This window comes from Oryx dammah, unplaced genomic scaffold (assembly GCF_014754425.2).
Source record: "Oryx dammah isolate SB20612 unplaced genomic scaffold, SCBI_Odam_1.1 HiC_scaffold_2, whole genome shotgun sequence".
Lineage (NCBI taxonomy): Eukaryota > Metazoa > Chordata > Mammalia > Artiodactyla > Bovidae > Oryx > Oryx dammah.
Window position 1 is genome coordinate 85,452,250 of NW_024070186.1, and position 19,524 is coordinate 85,471,773.

At 39.8% G+C, this 19,524-nt stretch overlaps 2 protein-coding genes across 4 annotated transcripts in view; one reads left to right on the forward strand and one right to left on the reverse strand.

The window, feature by feature from the left end:
* The window catches only part of PIGX (phosphatidylinositol glycan anchor biosynthesis class X), a 26,614-nt gene extending 25,174 nt beyond the window's left edge, over positions 1–1,440 (reverse strand). The window contains exons 1-2 of the mRNA XM_040265513.1: positions 1,407–1,440; positions 960–1,295 (exon numbers count right to left, since the gene is read on the reverse strand). Coding sequence (XP_040121447.1) covers positions 960–1,295; positions 1,407–1,440 — 370 coding nt within the window. The remainder of the gene's footprint in view (positions 1–959; positions 1,296–1,406) is intronic.
* On the forward strand, positions 976–16,639 carry CEP19 (centrosomal protein 19). 3 transcript variants are annotated; one of them, XR_005722768.1, is made up of 4 exons: positions 1,304–1,456; positions 4,762–4,961; positions 5,673–6,235; positions 16,607–16,639. XR_005722768.1 is itself a non-coding variant. In XM_040249950.1 (3 exons), exons 2-3 carry the CDS (start codon positions 4,832–4,834, stop codon positions 6,032–6,034), a joined length of 492 nt encoding a protein of 163 aa, XP_040105884.1. In that variant the 5' UTR covers positions 976–1,456; positions 4,762–4,831; the 3' UTR covers positions 6,035–8,012. The 3 variants fall into 3 exon arrangements, 2 of the variants coding, with proteins under 2 accessions (XP_040105884.1, XP_040105899.1); XM_040249950.1 differs by lacking the exon at positions 16,607–16,639 and having other exon boundaries at positions 976–1,456; positions 5,673–8,012; XM_040249965.1 differs by lacking the exon at positions 16,607–16,639 and having other exon boundaries at positions 1,306–1,456; positions 4,765–4,961; positions 5,673–7,485.
* The last annotated feature ends 2,885 nt before the right edge of the window (positions 16,640–19,524 follow it).

Here is a 19,524-nt window from a genome sequence, read left to right on the forward strand (position 1 = left end):
CTGATTGACAGATACTAATCTAATATCCTGGTTTTAAAGACAGCTTCCCTACTGGTTTTCCTGGTGTGTGTGTGTACTGACTTTTCTTTCCCTATCAAACGTTATCACTTTATTGTAACTACTACTGCACTTACCCATCTCCCCTACTACACTGCAAGCCCCACGAGGGCTGGATTCACAGCACCAGCACAGCACTTCTGCCCACGAACTTGAGCACAAGAAGTGAGTCGACTCGCTCGCCCAGCCCGGAGTCATAAAGAAACCCTAGCCCGATCCAGTTTATTATCAAACATGTCTGTAAAACAGAATTAGTCGTCCTCCCCTTTCCACGCTCCCCAAGTGTAGGTATTCTAGATTGGGGTTCTCACACCTCACACGGCACTTAGGCTTTGTTGGTCCCGCAGTGGTCAGAAGCCTCATGCATCCCAAGAGCACCCCAAAATGCTTCACGGCTGTACTTCACAACGTTTTGGTAATAGTGCTGCCAGTCCCTCCTCAGAAAGACCAAGCCTTCCTCTCCAGAGAACAAGGACTGGTCACAAAGAATGAAGGCGGGGGCGGTGGGAAGTGCAGGAACTTGCAGCCTTTGTTTTTTATCTCCTGCTACTCACCCTACTTCCCTATGGCTCAGACTGCAAAGCGTCTAACTACAATGCGGGAAACCTGGGTTCGAACCCGGATAGGGAAGATCCCCTGGAGAAGGAAATGACAACCCACTCCAGTATGCTTGCCTGGAAATCCCATGGACGGAGGAGCCTGGTGGGATATAGTCCATGGGGTCGCAAAGAGTCGGACACGACTGAGCGACTTCACTTCACTTTCACTCACCCTACGGTTGTAGGGTCGCGAGAAGCACGTTTGTAAAGGGAGGAACTGAGAGGTCCCGGGAACTTCGAGTGCTCCCCACCCTCTCGGACCTTAACCCAGCCCCACTCCCGAGGCCCAGCTCCGCCCCTTACCGGCGACGAAGTGGGTGTTGTTGAATGTTGTGGCTGGCGAGCAGGTGAACCCAGCCGCCTCCCAGAGAAGCAGCCAGGCCACTGCCCTGACGGCCACCGCTGGGGCAGCCAGGACGAAGAAGAACGCGCGCCCCAGAAGAGCACGCGGGGGTAAAATGCGATCGGAGGAAAGTGCACAAGGTTCACACCGCTCCGCACTGTCACGGAGTTTGGGACCCGGAAGAAAGATTCGCTTCGCGCACGCCTGCCATCCTGCAGTTTCCCGGCTCCCCGCCCCTAATGTTCCGGGATAGCGGTAGGCCGTCGTCCAGCACCTTCGTCGCCCCGCCCCTCGCCCTCACGGTCGGGGGCGGAGCGAGGAGTGGCGCAAGCGCAGTGACGTGCACCAGGGCTGTTGGTCTGGGGACAGCTCCGTGGACCCGGAGTCTGACTCTGAACCCCGCACACTGTCCTGGGAACCGCCTAGCCGAGCTCCTGGCATTCTCCTCCACTTCCAGGTATTTGCCGATGCGATCTTCCTGCCTCAGAATTCACCCTACAGTCACGTCTGCGAAGCTGTGGCTGTCGTCTTTTTCTGCAGCGCCAGGCTTTGCCTGGCCTTAAAGTGAAGTTAAGTGCTCCTAGGTGCACTACAGTTGGTGGACAGGTTTTAGACGTTGAGCTGTAAAAGATGCATTTTCTGTACTTATAAGAAAATCAGCCTTGCAGTAGTGAGGGGCATGGTTAGGGAGAGGATCGTCTACCTGATGGCAAAATCCGTACATTCTTAGATGCTGTGGGCGATGCTTGGCAAGATATGCCAGTCATTGATCCCTGGGGAGGAAAGTATTACTGTCCAGAAGAAAAACTTGGTAAATGTGTCGTCTGTCTTCATGAATTGAATATGTAAGCAGACCTGGAGAGTATCAGGTGCAGATTAGAGCAGAACGGAGGGCCCTAGGATGAATGTCTTAAAGGCGAGAGATGTCAGAGCTCATTCGCTTCAGTCGTGTCCGACTCTGCGGTCCCATGGACTGAAGCCCGTCGGTTTCCTCTGTCCATGGGATTCTCCAGGCAAGAATACTGGAGTGGGTTGCCATTTCCTCCTCCAGGGGATCTTCCCGACCCAGGGATCGAACCCGTGTCTCCTGTGTCTTCGCATTGGCAGGCAGGTTCTTTACCACTAGTGCCACCTGGATACTACCTAAAATTCAATATAGCAATATAAGCATGCTGTTAAGAAATATAGAGATAGATTTTGGAAGAAACATTTAAAAGAATTGAAACTACCTATGGAAAGGGGACGGGGAGAGGACAGCAGTTCTTTGTTATGAGACTCATGAAATTATGTTACATTTTAAACAAGACAAACAATACTTTAGTAAAAATAAAAGTTTAATTTTAAAAAGAAAGAAGAGTGTAGTCATAAAACCTCATTATTGAGCATAACTTTCATGCATTATTTATTAATACAGTCACATGAGTATGTGGAATTTATATTTGCTCACTACTAACAAATTTTAGTGAGGCGAACTGGGAGAAGTATTTGTTTAAAAAAAAAAGGAAGGAAAGGAAAGAGATGGAGAAGAAGGAGGAGAAGGAAAAGAAGAAAGAAAGGATGGGATGGGATCACTGAATCAAATGAGAGACAGAACACAATAATTTGACAAAGCTGTTCTTTATATATGATCCATTTCCTAAGAGTAAAAATTTTCAGTCCAACAGTAAGAGCTGAATAATATAGATTATGATATATCCATAGAACAAAACATTTGCAGTCATAAGTTTGCATTTTAGAATGACATTAAGTTTGCATTTAAAGACAAAATTACATGGGTTGTTAAATTTAAAAGACAGGACATAGAAAAGAATGAAATAATGCCATTTGAAACAACATGGATGGACCTAGAGATTATCATACTAAGTGAAGTAAGAAAGAGAAAGACATACCATATAATACAGTGTATGTAAAATCTAAAGTATGACACAAATGAACTTATCTACAAACAGAAACAGACTCATAGACATAGAGAACGAATTTGTGGTTGCAAAGAGGGAGGGGGTTTGGGGGAGAGATGATTGGGAGTTTGAGATTAGCAGATGCAAACTGTCATATATAGCATGGGTAATAAGGTCCTACTGTATAGCACAAGGAACTATATTCAATATCCTGTGATAAACCATAATGGAAAAGAATATAAAAAAGAATGTGTATATATGTTTATAACTGAGTCACTTTGCTATATAGCAGAAATTAATGCAACATTGTAAATCCACTCTGGTGGCTCAGAGGGTAAAGCATCTGCCTGCAATGTGGGAGACCTGGGTTCGATCCCTGGGTGGGGAAGATTCCTCTGGAGAAGGAAATGGCAACCCACTCAGTATTCTTGTGTGGAAACCCCATGGATGGAGAATCCTGGTGGGCTACAGTCCATGGAGTTACAAAGAGTCAGACACGACTGAGCGACTTCGCTTTCAGCAAAATAAATTTTTTTTAAAATTTAAAAGGCAGGAAATAGTATGTATCAATATAAAAACATACTAAAACTATGCCTAGAAAAAAGACTGGAAGGAATCAGGGATGATTATTATTTTGTATGTTTCTTCCTCCCCCCTCCCAACTCTACAATAAATATCTACTAAGTAATTCTGTTTCTATTGTGATTCTCTGGCAGAACTGAATTTATGAAGGTATCATCCCTTTGCTACTTTACTTCTAGATTCTTTGACATTTGCAAATCTTCCTGAGAATACCATAGTCACACCTAAAGCATTCCCTATAATTAAATATATTTTTGCATTGAGAGCAGGGAAGAGGGAATGAAAAATATTAACCTTTAAAGTGACTTTTTCTTGTAACTGAAAAAACATCATGTAGTGAGACAAATAAGTTGAAATAAAAGCCATATAAGCTTTATTGCCTTGAAAATGTGAAGGCTGATTCTGCTTCGGGTCTGCATTCTTGATCAGACTTCTAGACTGTCAACACTTAGAGAATGTACAGGATACACTGAATTAAACAATGGAATACCTAATCCAGATATTGTGTTGGGGATAGTGTGGTGAACTTTGGACATGTTTCCTGCCCTCAAGGAGCATACAGAATAGAAGACAAAAAGATAAGTGATTAAATAAGTAGTTACCAAAAACTCAATGAGGAAAAAAAAAAGCAAGAAACTCAATGAAGGACTTCCCTGCCAGTTCAGTGGTTAAGAATCTGCCTTCTAATGCAGGAGACGCAAGTTTGCTCCCTGGTCAGGGAACTTAAGAGCCTACATACCTGTGCACTGCAGCTAAGAGAGGCCCAGACACTGCAATGAAGACCCAGTGCAGTGAAAAACAAAACAAACAAAAAATACCTCAAAGAGTGGAATGATTGGGGAAGTACAGAAGGGGGAGGTCTGGTCTGAGGAAACTCTCAGGACATAATGTATTTAAAAGATTTTAAAAATTCTTAGTACCTTGACATTGAGGGTGCTTGTACATACTTGTTTAATTGGTAAACAAAAAAAGATCCTGTAAGTTGATTCTTGGGCTGAGTTAGGGATTCCTACAGTCTTTGGTTAAAAGTACCATGCACTAAGAAATCCAAACTGAATTGCATTTTAGGCTCACGTGTGAACCAGCCTACATCCCTCCATGAACTAGGGATTCTACAGATTAAGGATAACCCAGGGCCAAACTGAACTTTCAAGATAGCTCTTGAAATACTGAGCTTGAACTGACCATGTATCTCCAGAACTGGACTAGAGCCATATTTACCAGGGAGGAAAAGCAGGGAGGGATGTGATTTACCCAACACTTAACTTTGTTTCCCCTTTAGCAGGAAGTCATTATGTGACTAACACATTGTCGTCAGATTTCCTCTGATTTATCGTGAAGTGTATGTGAGAATGATGTGCACTGCCAAAAAATGTGGAATTAGGTTCCAGCCTCCGGCTATTATCTTAATCTACGAGAATGAAATGAAGGGGAAAAGTCGCCAGCGCATCATGCCAGTCCGAAACTTTTCCAAGTATTCAGGTATCTTATGTTTTATCTTGCCTCTTATCATAACTATTATCTGAGTCAGTCTCATGTAATCGAGTGATATGGCCTTCAGTTAGACAGACCAAGGTTCAAGTCATGACTGTCAGGGTAGGGGTGTAAATTTGACTAAATTACTTAATCTTGGTGAGCATCCATTTCCTAATCTGTTAAAGGAAATTTTATCAGGTCAGCTACTGCTGCTGCTGCTAAGTCGCTTCAGTCATGGCCAACTCTGTGCGACCCTATAGACGGCCGCCCACCAGGCTCCTCCATCCCTGGGAGGAGGTTAAATGAGATAGCATTATTCAATAATATTAATTCCCTTCTCTTCCTTCAAATGTGTTTTTTAATTTGTAGTCTTGATATTTCCTTAGTACCAATTCTAATATCTAAATCTGTAATACTACTTTTTCTTCTCAGACATTTTCTTCAGTTGGAAGTACTTAACATCTCCTCAAAGTGATTTTAAGTTACAGAAATAAAAAATATGTCGATCCTTCCCCCATCACACTCAAAGCTGGATGTAAAGAAATAGGTCTGTAACTTAATTCATTCCCCAAAGCCATAATATAATCCCTGACTATAATGATAGGTAATGCTTTCAGTAATTTGTGGGGCCTCAGTAGTCTGAGACTACTACTGTAGTCTCAGACTACTGAGTGGTATAATAGTGTGTGGTATAATAGTTTTGTTTCTCGCTCCTAGATTGCAGCAGAGCTGCTGAACAATTAAAGAATAATCCACGACACAAGGATTACCTGGAACAGGTATCCCTAAAGCAGCTGGAGAAGTTATTCACCTTTTTACGAGGTAACTTGTGGGGGCAGAGTCTGGCAGAAACAATGGAACAGATTCAACAGGAAACAACCATTGATCCTGAGGAAGACCTGAACAAACTAGATGACAAGGAACTTGCCAAAAGGAAGAGCATCATGGATGAACTTTTTGAGAAAAATCAGAAGAAGAAGGATGATCCAGATTTTGTCTATGATATTGAAGTGGAGTTCCCACAGGATGAACAGCTACAGTCCTGTGGCTGGGACACAGAGTCAGCTGAAGATTTCTGATAATCAAAAACTGGAAAAAAAATTATTGAGTAGTAGAAAATGCATATTTATACAAGACCATAGATTGATTGTAGAAAAATCTGTAAAGAACACTGGACGGATCAGGTCACATTTGGATTGACAGTGTTACTTTTCCAAACTGGGATATATATAGCATCTACTATGTAGGTGCATGTGGAATATAGGAAAACAAAATATACAGTCTAATTGGAAGATAAGTCAAAAGCTTGTGAAAAGCTAATTTAATGGTATTAGGCGGCAAAAAGATTAGTTCCAAATGCTTGATAAAGAGGATCAGAACCTAGATTACTGTAAGGTAGAATAGTCAGGAAGGACTTTGTCCTTCAGTGGCAAATGGTATTTAGCTGGCCCTTGAGATGGTAGTATTTGGAGAGAAGCTTAGGTAGGATTCCTGATTAGAGAAATTGGGAGGAAAAAAAGAGGGATGTTGTGGGAGATTGGCAAAGACATAGGAATTAGAACATTTTATTTGAGGAACAGTAAGCAAATTATAATGTGATAATATTGGAGGACATGATGATTACTAGGGGATTATCCTGTATATATTATCTTTATATGTATTTAACTCTGTAGTAGATGAGAACCCCTGTAGAATGCTCTGTAGCTGCAAATGGATTTAATTTGATGGACAGCAGGGGAATTCTGGTCCCTCTCCCTGCCCGAGTATCAGGAAATATACACTCAAGACATTCTGAAACCTGAACCTCTTCTTATAAATAAGAAGTTTGTTCATAAAATGGGAAATCTACCCATAATAAATGAACAAAAGTACTGCCAGTTTAGGCCTATTCGTGAGTTTGTATCTACAAAGAGAATATCTTCGTTGTACACGGTAATATATGTATAGATACATCTTTCTTCACAAGGAAATTAGTACTCATTAAATAAAGTTGTAAAAATTACTCTTTCTACCTGTCCATCTCTACTCTCTTGAGCATTAAAAGTCTCGTTAAAAAGATCATTCTTACAGTGGTATCACCAAGGATTTAAGATGGCCATGTCTCAAATGTTTATTTGCCAAAGGTAGCAAAATAACTTTCAGAGCTGGAGATCCTACCATAACTGCATATTACTTCACTGTGTAGATATAGATGATCTACTTCAAAAGTTGGCCTTGGGTTGTTTTCCCCTTTCATTATTAACGAACAGTACCACAGTAAAAAAACCTTGTACATTCCCCATCTTGCAGAACTGTAAATGACACCTGGAGGGGAATTGCTGGGTTTGTGCATCCAGAATTATAATAGATACTGCTAGATTGTCTGCCAAAGAGTCCCATTCATTCAGTCAGTACTTAATGAGCACCTACAACATGCTGAGCCTCTACTGTTCAAGAGTCTGGGGGTGCAGCCTTTGATAAACTTTACAGTCTGCTTGGAGGGGAGAAACAATAAACACATAGAATAATGTCATATGATACCTGCTCAGAGTTAAAAACAGTGAAAAGAGAATGATGGTATGGGTGCCGCTGTTTTTGACAGGGACTTCAGAGAAGGCCTCACTGAAGAGGTGACGTTTGAGCAAAGGCTTGAAGGAGGTAAGGAAAAATGGATGTGCATATCAAGGGTAGTGGCAAATGGGAAGTACATAGGTCCCCAAGGCTGGAGTGTGCTTGATATATTTGAGGAAGTGTAAAGAGGCCAGTGTGGTTAAAACAGATTGAGCAAAAGAAAAATGGTAGGAGATGAGGTAGAGTGTATTTTCCGAATGCACAGTAAATACATTTTTGTAGTAAGGTTGTAGCAATTTAAACTATCAGCAGTACATAAGAGTTCATATTTTCCCCACATGCTGATCGAAAGAGTTACCACACTTGATCTTTGTCAGTTTTATAATTTAAAAATGGTATCTCCATAGTTCTAATTTGCATTGCTTTTATTATGAGTGAGACTGAGTGACTTCATACACTATGAGATAAGCCTTTTTTAAATGAAATAAAAAATATTACGTCCACTCATTTTTCTGTTGGATTACTGGTCTTTTTCTTATGGATTGGTAAAAAGTTATTTATCAAGGAAAATAGTCCATGATCTATAATATGAGTTGCAGATATTGCCACCTTGTCATATGTTTTTTTTTTCACTTTGTTTATGATATTTTTTCCAGAAAGAATTTTTTCAAGTCCGATTAATCAATATTTTTTCTGTATGCTTCTGCATTTTGTGTCATATTTAAAAAGGAATTTTTCACTAAGACTTTTTGTTTTGATCCCATGATTTTTTTCTATACAGGAATTAATTTTACTGTAAAATATGACATTACTTTTTTCCAGGTGCCTATCCAACTATACCAACACCATTATCTAGTGAATTACCTATCTTTCCCTACACTGACTTGAAATGCATCCTTTATCATATACTAGGGGCTTCCTGGTGGTGCAGTGGTAAAGAATCTGCCTGCTGAAACAGGAGATGCAAGAGATATGTGCCCGATCCCTGGGTCGGGAAGATCCCTTGGAGGAAAAAATGGTAATTCACCCCGGTATTCTTACCTGGAAAATCCTCTAGACGGAGGAACCTGGCAGGACTGGGGTCCATGGGGTCACGAAGAGTCAGACAGGACTGAGTGACTGAGCATACACATCATAGACTAAGTTTTCATTTGTATCAAAATAATTATCTTTTGATTATGTTACTGTCTTCTGCCTCACATTTCCCAATCCATGTTTTGGGTTTTTTTTATGCTTGTGGAGCACAGCTCCTATATTCACTAAATTGAGAGCATTAGAAAAGTACAAAATGAGCTGCAACTTTTACCTTTGAGTTGTTAACATAGTCCAGCCAAAGCAACAAAACTAACACATGTACAGCAGAGGACTGTAACTAGGGCAGAAGGGGGAGGTAATATGAGCTGAGTAGTTACAGGTTTATCCTCCATGTATCTTGTTCGAAGCTAATTCTTCTGCTGAGTTCTTTTAAGTGTTTTTCCATTATAAAGTTAATGCATATTCACTATCTTACATTTTTAGACAAATATCAGAGTGTACAAGTGAAATGAGAATATTTTTCCTTCACTTTCTCTCAATTCCCACTCTGCAGAGAAATTAGCTTTCCTAGAGGGCTCTGGATTCCATCTTCTCTTATAGGCTGGCTTCATCAATTATTCTTTCTCTCTTTCTGCCTCTGTCTTTCTCATTTTCAGCTTCATTCTCTGCTGGCTTTCTCTGCAGTCTGTAAACATACACAAGCCTCCAACATGTTAAAAGAAGACATATTGCTTTGTCTCTCTTTATCTAATACAGTAGGTAACCAAATTTTAGCTCATTTAGCTTGTTAAATAAATCTAACCCCCACCCCAGTCCCTTTCAGTGCTGATCTGGCTCTAATCTTTCTGTAGACTGGTCCATTTTGACTGGTATGATACTTCATTATAGCTTTGATTTGCATTTCTCTAAAAATTTGTGATGTTAAGCATCTTTTCAAGTGCTTTTTGACCATCTGTCTTTTCTGGAGAAATGTCTTTTTAGAGCCTCTGCTCATTTATTTTTATTGGGTTTATTTTTTTATATGCATGAGCTTTCCCTTTCCTTTAAAGCTGCCTCTTTCCAAATGTCTTGAGGAACTTCCACAGAGTAAATACTCAAAAAGTGTTTATTGCATGAATGAATTTATTCCATCCCTTCTCCCACCTTTTTCAATCTCCATCTCTATTAGGGTTTGATGAAATTTTGCACTTATCTTTGACCCTTCTTGTTCATTCTTAGAACACATGAACTGTAGATATTGATTCTGTTCTATTTCTTATTTTTTAAACAGCTTTACTGAGGTATAACTTATTTATTTCAATATACATACCATAGAATTCACTTGTTTTTTTTATTTGTGGGAAATGAGATCCCACTACACAGCACGTGGGATATTATTTCCTTGACCAGGGATCAAATCCATGTGCCCTGCAGTGGAAGCATGGATTCTTAATTGTTGGACCGCCAAGGAAGTCCCAAAATTCACCTGTTTTTAAGTCCACAAAATCAGATATTTTGAAGACATGTCTATAAAAATCTTTTGCTCATTTAAAAACTGGATTGTCTCTCTTATTAATGAGTTGTAAGAGCTCTTTATATACACTGAATACAAGTTCTTTTTCAGATATAGGGCATGCAGATATTTTTCTGTGGATTTTTAAAAATGTTATCACTGTTGTCTTTGAAGAAAAAAATTTAAATTTTCAATGAAGTCAAATATATCAGTTTTTTTCTTTTATAGGTTTCGTTTTTGGTGTCAATTCTAAGAACTCTTTGCCTAACCTAAGTGTTATGAACTGAATGTTGAATGAACTGAATGATTCTACTTTTCCAAAATTAATTTGTTGAAACTCTACCCCTCAATGTGATGGTATTAGGAGGTGGGGCCTTTGGGGGAGGTGATAAGGATTAGATGAAGTCTAAGGGTGAAGCTGTCATGAATGGATTAGTGACCTGAAAAGAGTCAGAAGAGAGCTTGCTTGCTCTGGTCTATTCTCCACCGTATGAAGATATTACAAGAAATTGACAGTCTGCAAATTGGAGCAGGGTTCTCGCCAGAAACTGAACATTCTGACACCCTGATCTTGGACAATGTATACAATGAAGTATCACACCAGTTAAAATGGACCAGTCAAAAAATCTACAAACAATAAATGCTGGAGAAGGCTTGGAGAAAAGGGAACTCTCTAGGGCTGCTAGTAGGAATGTAAATTGGCACAGCCACTATAGGGAGGTTCCTTAAAAAACTAAAAATTGAGCTACCATGTGATCCTGCAATCCCACTCCTGGGCATATATCTGAAGAAAACCCTAATCTGATAAGATATTTGCACCCCAATGTTCATTGCAGCACTATCTACAATAGCCAGGATATGGAAGCCACCTAAATGTCCATCAACAGAGGAATGGAAGATGTTGTACATATATACAATGGATTATTCCTCAGCCATAAAAAAGAATGAAATAATACCATTTGCAGCAACATGAATGGACCTAGAGACTGTCATATTGAGTAAAGTAAGTCAGAGAAAGACAAATATTATATGGTATTGCTTATATGTGAAATCTAAAAAAAAAAAGTACAAATGAATGTATTAAAAAACAGAAAGAGTCACAGATGTAGGGAAAAAACTTATGGTTACTTGGAAAGCGGATGGGGGGAGGATAAACTGAGAGTTTCAGATTGACATATATACACTATTATATATAAAATAGATAACTAATAAGGACCTACCATATAGCACAGGGAACTCTGCTCAACACTCTGTCATGACCTATATGGGAAAATTATTTTTGAAAGAGTGGATACATATATGTTTAACTGATTCACTTTGCTGTGCATCTGAAACTAACACAATACAGTAAATCAACTATAATCCAATAAATTTTTTTTAAAATAAAGGAAAGGGAAGACTAAGAGAGAAGACTGGTGATAGGGCAGTTATGAAACTAGGGGCAGGTTCACGATTTCAGTCTTCTTAATGAGCCAGGCAGAGCCATCAGATTATAGTGAGACTGAGGAGAAGCTGGGATAAGAGTGAGTAGTTACAGTGAATTAATCCATAATCCATCTAAGAAAGAAATGGAAAATTTTATTTGAACCAAACTCAGGGTTATAACCTGGGAGACAGTCTCTCAGAGAGATCTGAGAACTGTTTGGAAGAGTAAAGAGGGAGGTCAGTACACATTTAATTCTGGTGAAGGGGGTATCTTTTGCCCCGAATTCCTTTCAAGGGGTACTGTAGGTCAGTGACTGCAGTGGTTAAGGACTTGATTCTCGAACTTGACAGTGGGTAACATTCTTTATTTTTTGATCACTTCCCTTTCAGTCTTAATTTTTTTAAATATATTTTATTTATTTTATTTGGTTGCATTGAGTCTTAGTTACAGCATGTGAGATCTAGTTCCCTGACCAGAGATCGAACCCAGGCCCCTCCATTGGGAGCACAGAGTCTTAGCCACTGGACCACCTGGGAAATCCCCAGTCAATTTTAACCAAGATTTGGGAGGCATTTTGCGACCAATTCATTCTAGGGCAGTAGGAATGCTCATTCCCAGGTTGGGTGAGGATTTCGTTGATAGGCTACTCGAAGTGCTGTTACTGGACTAGGCCGTTAACGAAATAGCCCAAAGCCTCTGGATTGCCTGTCTTTCTAGTCTATTATGGTCCAGGGAATGGCTCCCTCTTGTTACTTCTTCCTGTATCTAGAGCTACACTATTATAATCACTGGTCTTACAGGGCTATATATTTGGTCAGTCATTTCAGATCACTTGGGCATCATTTTTATCTAAGGCTCAGTCACACATTTGGTAATGCAAGAAATAATCTTGTAATATAGGCAGAATACAAATAAGATAGCTAGTATCATTAATAAGGTCACAAGTAAGTAATTTAGCTAAGGACTTCCATGAGGTATGGCCCAGTAACTCCCTAGGTTGTCTGACCAGTCTGTTCTACATCAATCACTATTTTTTATTTTTAATATTTATTTGTTTGTTGAAGTATAGTTGATTTACAATGTTGTTTTAGTTTCAGGTGTACAACAAAGTGCACGGATTTTTTTTTTTTTTTCAGATTCTTTTCCCAAATAGCTTAATACAAAATATTGAGTATAGTTCCCTGACCAATCACTATTTTTAAGGGAAATAATATATTGGCATTGTACATAAAGTTCACTGAAGATGTCTCACATAGAAGGCAAGTGTGAGGCCAACATGACCCCTTACAAGACTGAGAAAGAAATGTTATCTTCTAAGGAGTTAAATGGCTGGCAGCAGAAGGAAAAAAAAAAGATCTTTATGGTTATGCAGGTACTTCTGCCATGGGGGAGATCTGGTTAACACTTAGTGCAGATGCGCAAGTCATACTAGAGGGGAGGGAGGAGGCCCAACAGACAGAAAAAAATTGTTTAATTTTTTCCTGTCTTGCCTCAAAATGTGAATTCTATTTTACTAGAAAGAAGAAGCTTTGTTCAGATGGCAGGGTCAGGCTAGATGTGGTCAACAGAGTTGGAAAAAGTAGACTGTGGGGAGTTTCATGAAAACCTACAATCCAAGGGTCACAAACTGAAAAGGATCTCCCCTATCCTCACCTCCTCTCTCCTAGAAACAAACTAACAAAAGAACTTCTCCTCCTCAAGTCTACAAGAGTGTTAATGGCTGAACGGCCAATCAACATTCAAGTTTAAAATTTTTAGCCTTTATAGCTAAAGGTTCACCATTCTCTCGATGGTTCACCATTTCCTACTGTAAAAGATACAGTTACATAGCAGATTACCTACTCCACATCCTTTCACTCCTTCATTTCCTACAGAGGCTCAGTACTGTCTGTTCAGATATCATCCTTCCCACACAAGTCTCAGGTGTAGAGGCAAACCCTTTTAGGTCTCAGTAAATTCCAGTGATTGCATTTCATTGTCAATGACTGGTTTATAGATGGGCATCTCACCCAGTTCTAGCCAATGAGAGGTGGAGGGGGGTCTATGAGGACCTGAGATAAAGGCGTTTGCTATTTTTTGGAGAAGTCTCTTGTTTCTCTGGACATGGTTGTATCTGAAAATAACACCTGGAAATTGCAGTCACTTTGTGGCCGGGCTGAGGGTGATGCTGATCATAATGAGGACAGAACAAAGAGAAGCACAGAAAGATGGAGACAGAATCCTGATGTACTGCAAAGAGAGCCTGTCCTACCTTTGGACATTTTGTTACATGAAATAACAAATTTTCCCATTTTTAAGCTGATGTAAATGGAATTTCTCTTTCCACCCCCCAGCCCCAAATTCCTGTAAACAACAGAACAAACCTCTTCCATTGGCCTCTTTCATCTCTGGACCTGGTAGAGACCATGCGTGTTTTAAGGATAAACCCAAAGATGTCTGGAAGAGATTGATACAGTGGACAGAGCAAAGTACAAGAGACTGAGGAAGGGTAGGCAACTGGCAAGGGCAGCACAAAGCCGTGGACTTTGGAATCTAAGGCTGGGTGGAGTCCTGCGGAGCCTGGGGAAAGCTGAGTCAAATAGGAGGGGCTGCGCAATGAAAAGTACTAGAAAGGGTGGCATCAGAAGGAAGGTCCGGCAAGTTGTGACAAGTGTGCTTGGGAGAAAACAATAGAGCAGTTAGGTTAGAGAAGGGAAATGCTGAGTTAAAAGGTCTCAGAAGTTTAGTAAGTCCCAGTGATGATGAGATCCAGCATCTGAACTTTACAGACCAAGACTGATAGAGATGAAATCCACAAAATCAAAAAAGCTATGAAGCCTTGTGAAACTAAGGAGTCTGGAGGAACAGTAGCTCAGATGTTGAAAGATCCTGAGAACACTGACTGATAAGGGGCAACAGGGAGAAAAAACTCAGCCAGATCCTAAAATCATTTATGTAGGTATGAAATGCTTACTATGGTTTTGGCCAGTTGCATTAATAATTTGAAGAAGAAAATATAAAAGGGTGGAATTAATATTATATGTTTAGAAAAAGGTAGAGAAAAGGTACAGAGGACAAAAGTGATAAAAGATTAGAGCGTTTGATTTTTTTAAGTCAGAAAAAAGTTCCTATATGTTCCTATAAGAAAATAAAGAAAAAAGTTCCTGTAAGAAAACAAAAACAAAACAAACAAAAAATTGGCAGTGTGTGATCAAGACAGGATTTTCTTTAAACTGAATGAATGATCCTTGTTCCTAACCTAGATACGTGTGATCATGGATCCAGGAATCTTTCAGTTTCTGGTAGGAACTCTTAGGTTGGCAAATTCCATTAGGGCTGCCATCTGGACCTTGTTAATAGTAGCATTACGTGGCTGGGACAGTGAAATTACCATGTGCCTCAATGCTGAAAAGGAAATCTTAACTAGAGCCAAACATTTGTCATCACAGTTATTAAATATCTGTTGATTCCACTGTTCCTCTTTCCTGTTATTAGACACTGGGTACTACATAATTTTCATATTTGGGGTCTGAGGGATTCTTCAACAAAAAGAAACTTAGAGGCATCCATTATTTCTGATAATGGACCATAATAAAATGGATAAAGTAAAATCTTCATGTAACCCTCAAATTCATTTTATCCAAAACCTTTAAACTCTCCTCTCATTTTACCTCTTTTTCCTCCATTCTATACCAAACACTTTCACCCTGAAATTAAAATTGTCAAATAGTAACAAAAGAAATCTTGTGAGATTTACTTTTTCTCTCTCTCATATCCACTGTTTAATATTTGAAAAATAAGCACACACTCCAAAATAGGGAAAAGACTAACATGAGAAATACATATAAACTTCATATATATATGAAAAAACTTGTGTTATGAAAAATTATCCAAAACTTAAAATAAGGCAAAACATGAGAGCCAAATGTTTTTGCAATATTATACTATAGTATTGTTTAAAATCTTTTCTAAAAATTGTTTAATTTTCTAGGACAATGTATCTGTGTGTTGAGGTTTATTATTTGATTAGAACTCAGACACTATTAACTTGAAAATTTCTGCCCAGTAGAGAAGATAACCTATAGGTTTATTTGCCTATAGGACATTAACCATTTTTGTATCTTCTAACTTAGCCATCTTATCCTAACATTTTCTGTGAAAACCTACAAACACTTAGTCCTTCAAAATATTTTTGGAACCAGCTCTACCACCTTAGTGGTGCCCTTCATCAATGAGTTAATAAGTGTTAGCATATCTTCATTCTATATTGGTTATGAGAATTATGTTTCAAAAATTTTGAAAATTATACTTTGACATCTGATAGCCATATGATAAAAGGATTAGCATATTTTTAGAATATCTTTTGAGGCATGCTTTTAATATAATGGGCTGACATTTTTTAAACTTTCAAATTTGACATTTCTACCTATGAGAGGAGTCGGAACAAGAGGCAGGAAAAAGTGGAAAGTTTGAGGCAAAAAACAAAAGAGGCAAAATTAAGAAGTTAGACAGCTAAAAAAACAATTGCCATATGAGGGGTCACCCCTCTTTGGGTCCCAGCAGGCTCAAGCAAGCAAGTGGTGTCACTATCTTTCTGCCCCCATCTCTGAGCAGACCCACCCTCGCACTGCCGAATTGACCAATGGGACGCCAGAATAAGGGGGCTGGGGCAGCAATCTGGTTGGAAAGGTAGGGCTAGGTAGGAGTCATAGCTAGGAGAATTGTCTTGAAGATGAATAACAAACATATTTTGTATTGTATAGGCCCTTGGCTATATATATAGCGGCACCTTGGCTCTGCCATTCCCCCAAACCATAGTTTGACTCTAAGGGAGCTAGGAGGTCAACTAGTGCTGCTAAAATTAAAACTAAAACCCCCACTACCATCAGAGGGCAGTATATATTTTTTGATTTATCCAAAGTAGCTTTGACTTGGCCCTGCAAGGATGTTAGCAGTATTTTCTTAAAATTTAAACAATGTGCCTACATCTACAACAAGGGTGAGTGCAGGGTGAGTCTTACTCAGCCTTTTAATACATTGTTTTTAAATAATCTTTTTAAAATGCTAGGTTTTGTCTGTTATATTTAGATATATATTCATTTTAAACATTTGGTATGTGCCCAGCACTGTTCTAGGTAATAGGGATACAGAGGAGAACAAGGCAGACAGGACCTGCTTTTATGGAGCTTACATTTCAGTGGAGAGAAATAAGTAAATAAGAAAAGTATCATGTGATCATAAATGCTGTGCAGATCAATTAAAGTAGGGCGATATGGGGATAATCCTTCACTTAATCATCATTTTCTCCTGCAGAATCTAAAAAGACAAGGGGAAAAATTCTATCAGTCTGATAAAGCCGCAAATGCAGATTTCAAGATTTTACAGATCATGTAACTAAAACACCCATATGACCAAGTCACATTTTATAGCATTATATGCTCAATAAATTTTATTTTTTGATTCATCATTTTTTTCCATCTGTTTTCAATTTTCATCCATTCTTATGTTTGACTTCATTTTCTTCAAAAGGCTAATGAGATGTCACTCTCTGAAGGACCCCAGAGTTATTTTTTCTTCTCACCTTCTTTTAGTCCACAGCCTTTCAGCCATAGCTGACCCCAAACCTTCCCCTGAGACGACAGAGTGAAGCTTCCGTAACTTGCATGCACAGAAGCAGCTGCAAGGCCAGTAGTCACTGAGACTGATAACTGAAGAAGATCTTCATTTTCCTCCCTGCCCCTTAGTTTCCTCCTTTGTAACATGCAGTATTAATATCTCTGTCCACTGGGCCAGTATAAAGATGAAAGATTAAATAATTTTAGATAGTGTACTCAATAAATAGAAGTTCAAAAAAAATGTCTCTCACCTCCACCTCTCACCTAAGCTCCAGATACATGTTAGTAATCTTCCTCATGTAGAAAATTAACTCTAAAATCCAAGGCAACTAAGGCTGGGAAGTAATAGCCATTGAGAAACAGAATCAAGATTTTATAATATTTTTCACGACTGGACTAAAACCAACAGGATGAAATACTGAGGAGCTAAAAGTAAAATCCAGCACTTACATTAAGAAATGTCAGCTTGCAAGAGCACAGGATGGGAAAGAATTCACTTAATAGCAATTAATGTGAAACAGAGGGAGTTTCATAGACAGCAGATTCAGTATGAAGAGACTGGAGAGTGGCTGCCAAGGGAGCTAATGTAATTCCACACTGCACTAATAGAGGCTTCATGTTCAGATCAAGGGAAGGACCGGCCCTCATGCACACCGCCCTGGCCAGATCCTGTCTGGAGCCATGGTCTCTTCCAGGAGTCTCATCTTAAAGGAGACATCGACAAATTGGAGCATGTCCCACAGGGAGTGACCATGTCACAAGAGAATCTATTGGAAGATGTGATGAGGGGTTGCCTGGAAAAGAGAGAATGCTCTCAATGAACATTTACTTAATGGCCTTTCATGTGGAAGAACATAGCAAGATTTCCAGAGGGGAAAATAAGGCACAGTGGATGGAAATTTAGAGAGCAATTCTCACCTCAGTAAAAGGAAGAATTTTCTGAGGATCAAAGCACCTAGCAATAGGAAGGATGACTTTGTGGAGTAGTGATCTGGCTGACCCTGAAAGCAATCTAACTAGGCTCTGGATGGGAGGTTAATCAGACCAGTGTTTTTCAAACAGCTCTCTATAGAGTGTCATCCTTGGCAGCTGGAGTTGGGGAGGTGGGGGGCAGGGAATGTTAATTGTTCCTGGGAGACTAAAAGGAAGGAGACCTAGGACTTAAACTGGACTCTCAGTCAAACCACAGGAGCTCAGCCCTTATGTTTTTAAGTTTAACCTATTTCCGAGTTCCTCTTGAGACATTTCTTAAAACTGCTGCTGCTGCTGCTGCTACTGCTGCTGCTGCTAAGTCGCTTCAGTCGTATCCGACTCTGTGCGACCCCGTAGACGCCAGCCCACCAGGCTCCCCCGTCCCTGGGATTCTCCAGGCAAGAACACTGGAGTGGGTTGCCACTTCCTTCTCCAATGCATGAAAGTGAAAAGTGAAAGTGAAGTCGCTCAGTCGTGTCCAACCCTCAGCGACCCCATGGACTGCAGCCTTCCAGGCTCCTCCATCCATGGGATTTTCCAGGCAAGAGTACTCTACTAAAACCAAATTTTGAAAACCACTGGAGATGATGGCTTTGTACATGGAAGAATGGACTGGTTCCAAATTGAAAAAGGAGTACGTCAAGCCTGTATATTGTACCCTGCTACTTAACTTATATGCAGAGTACATTGTGCGAAATGCCAGACTGGATGAAGCACAAGCTGAAATCAAGGTTGCTGGGAGAACTATCAATAACCTCAGATAGGCAGATGACACCACCCTTATGGCAGAAAGCAAAAAAGCACTAAAGAGCCTTTTGATGAAAATGAAAGAGGAGAGTGAAAAAGCTGACCTAAAACTCACCATTCTAAAAACAAAGATCATGACATCTGGTCCCATCTCTTCATGGCAAATAGATGGGGAAACAATGGAAACAGTGACAGACTGTATTTTCTTGGGCTCCAAAATCACTGCAGGTGGTGACTGCAGCCAAGAAATTAAAAGATGCTTGCTTCTTGGAAGAAAAGCTATGACAAACATAGACAATATACTAAAAAGCAGAGATATTACTTTGCTGACAAATGTATGTACAGTCAAAGCTATAGTTTTTTCAGTAGTCATGTATGGATGTGAGAGTTGGACCATAAAGCTGAGTGCCAAAGAATTAATGTTTTTGAACTGTGGTGTTGGAGAAGACTCTTGAGAGTCCCTTGGACAGCAAGGAGATCAAACCAGTCAATCCCAAAGGAAATCAGTCCTGAATATTCATTGGAAGGACTGATGCTGAAGCTGTAGCTCCAATACTTTGGCCACCTGATATGAAGAACTGACTCATTGGAAACGACTCTGATGCTGGGAAAGACTGAAGGCAGGAGGAGAAGGGGACAACAGAGGGTGAGATGGTTGGATGGCATCACCGACTGGATGGACATGAGTTTGAGCAAGTTCCAGGAGCTGGTGATGGACAGGGAAGATTGGTGTGCTGCAGTCCATGGGGTTGC

What these genes read in the sequence shown, in the direction of transcription:
- CEP19 (XM_040249950.1), top strand. Translation starts at nt 4,832, where the DNA reads ATGATGTGCACTGCCAAAAAATGTGGAATTAGGTTCCAGCCTCCGGCT. An exon ending in AAACTTTTCCAAGTATTCAG is followed by an intron (nt 4,962 to 5,672) that starts GTATCTTATGTT and finishes TCTCGCTCCTAG; the next exon opens with ATTGCAGCAGAGCTGCTGAA.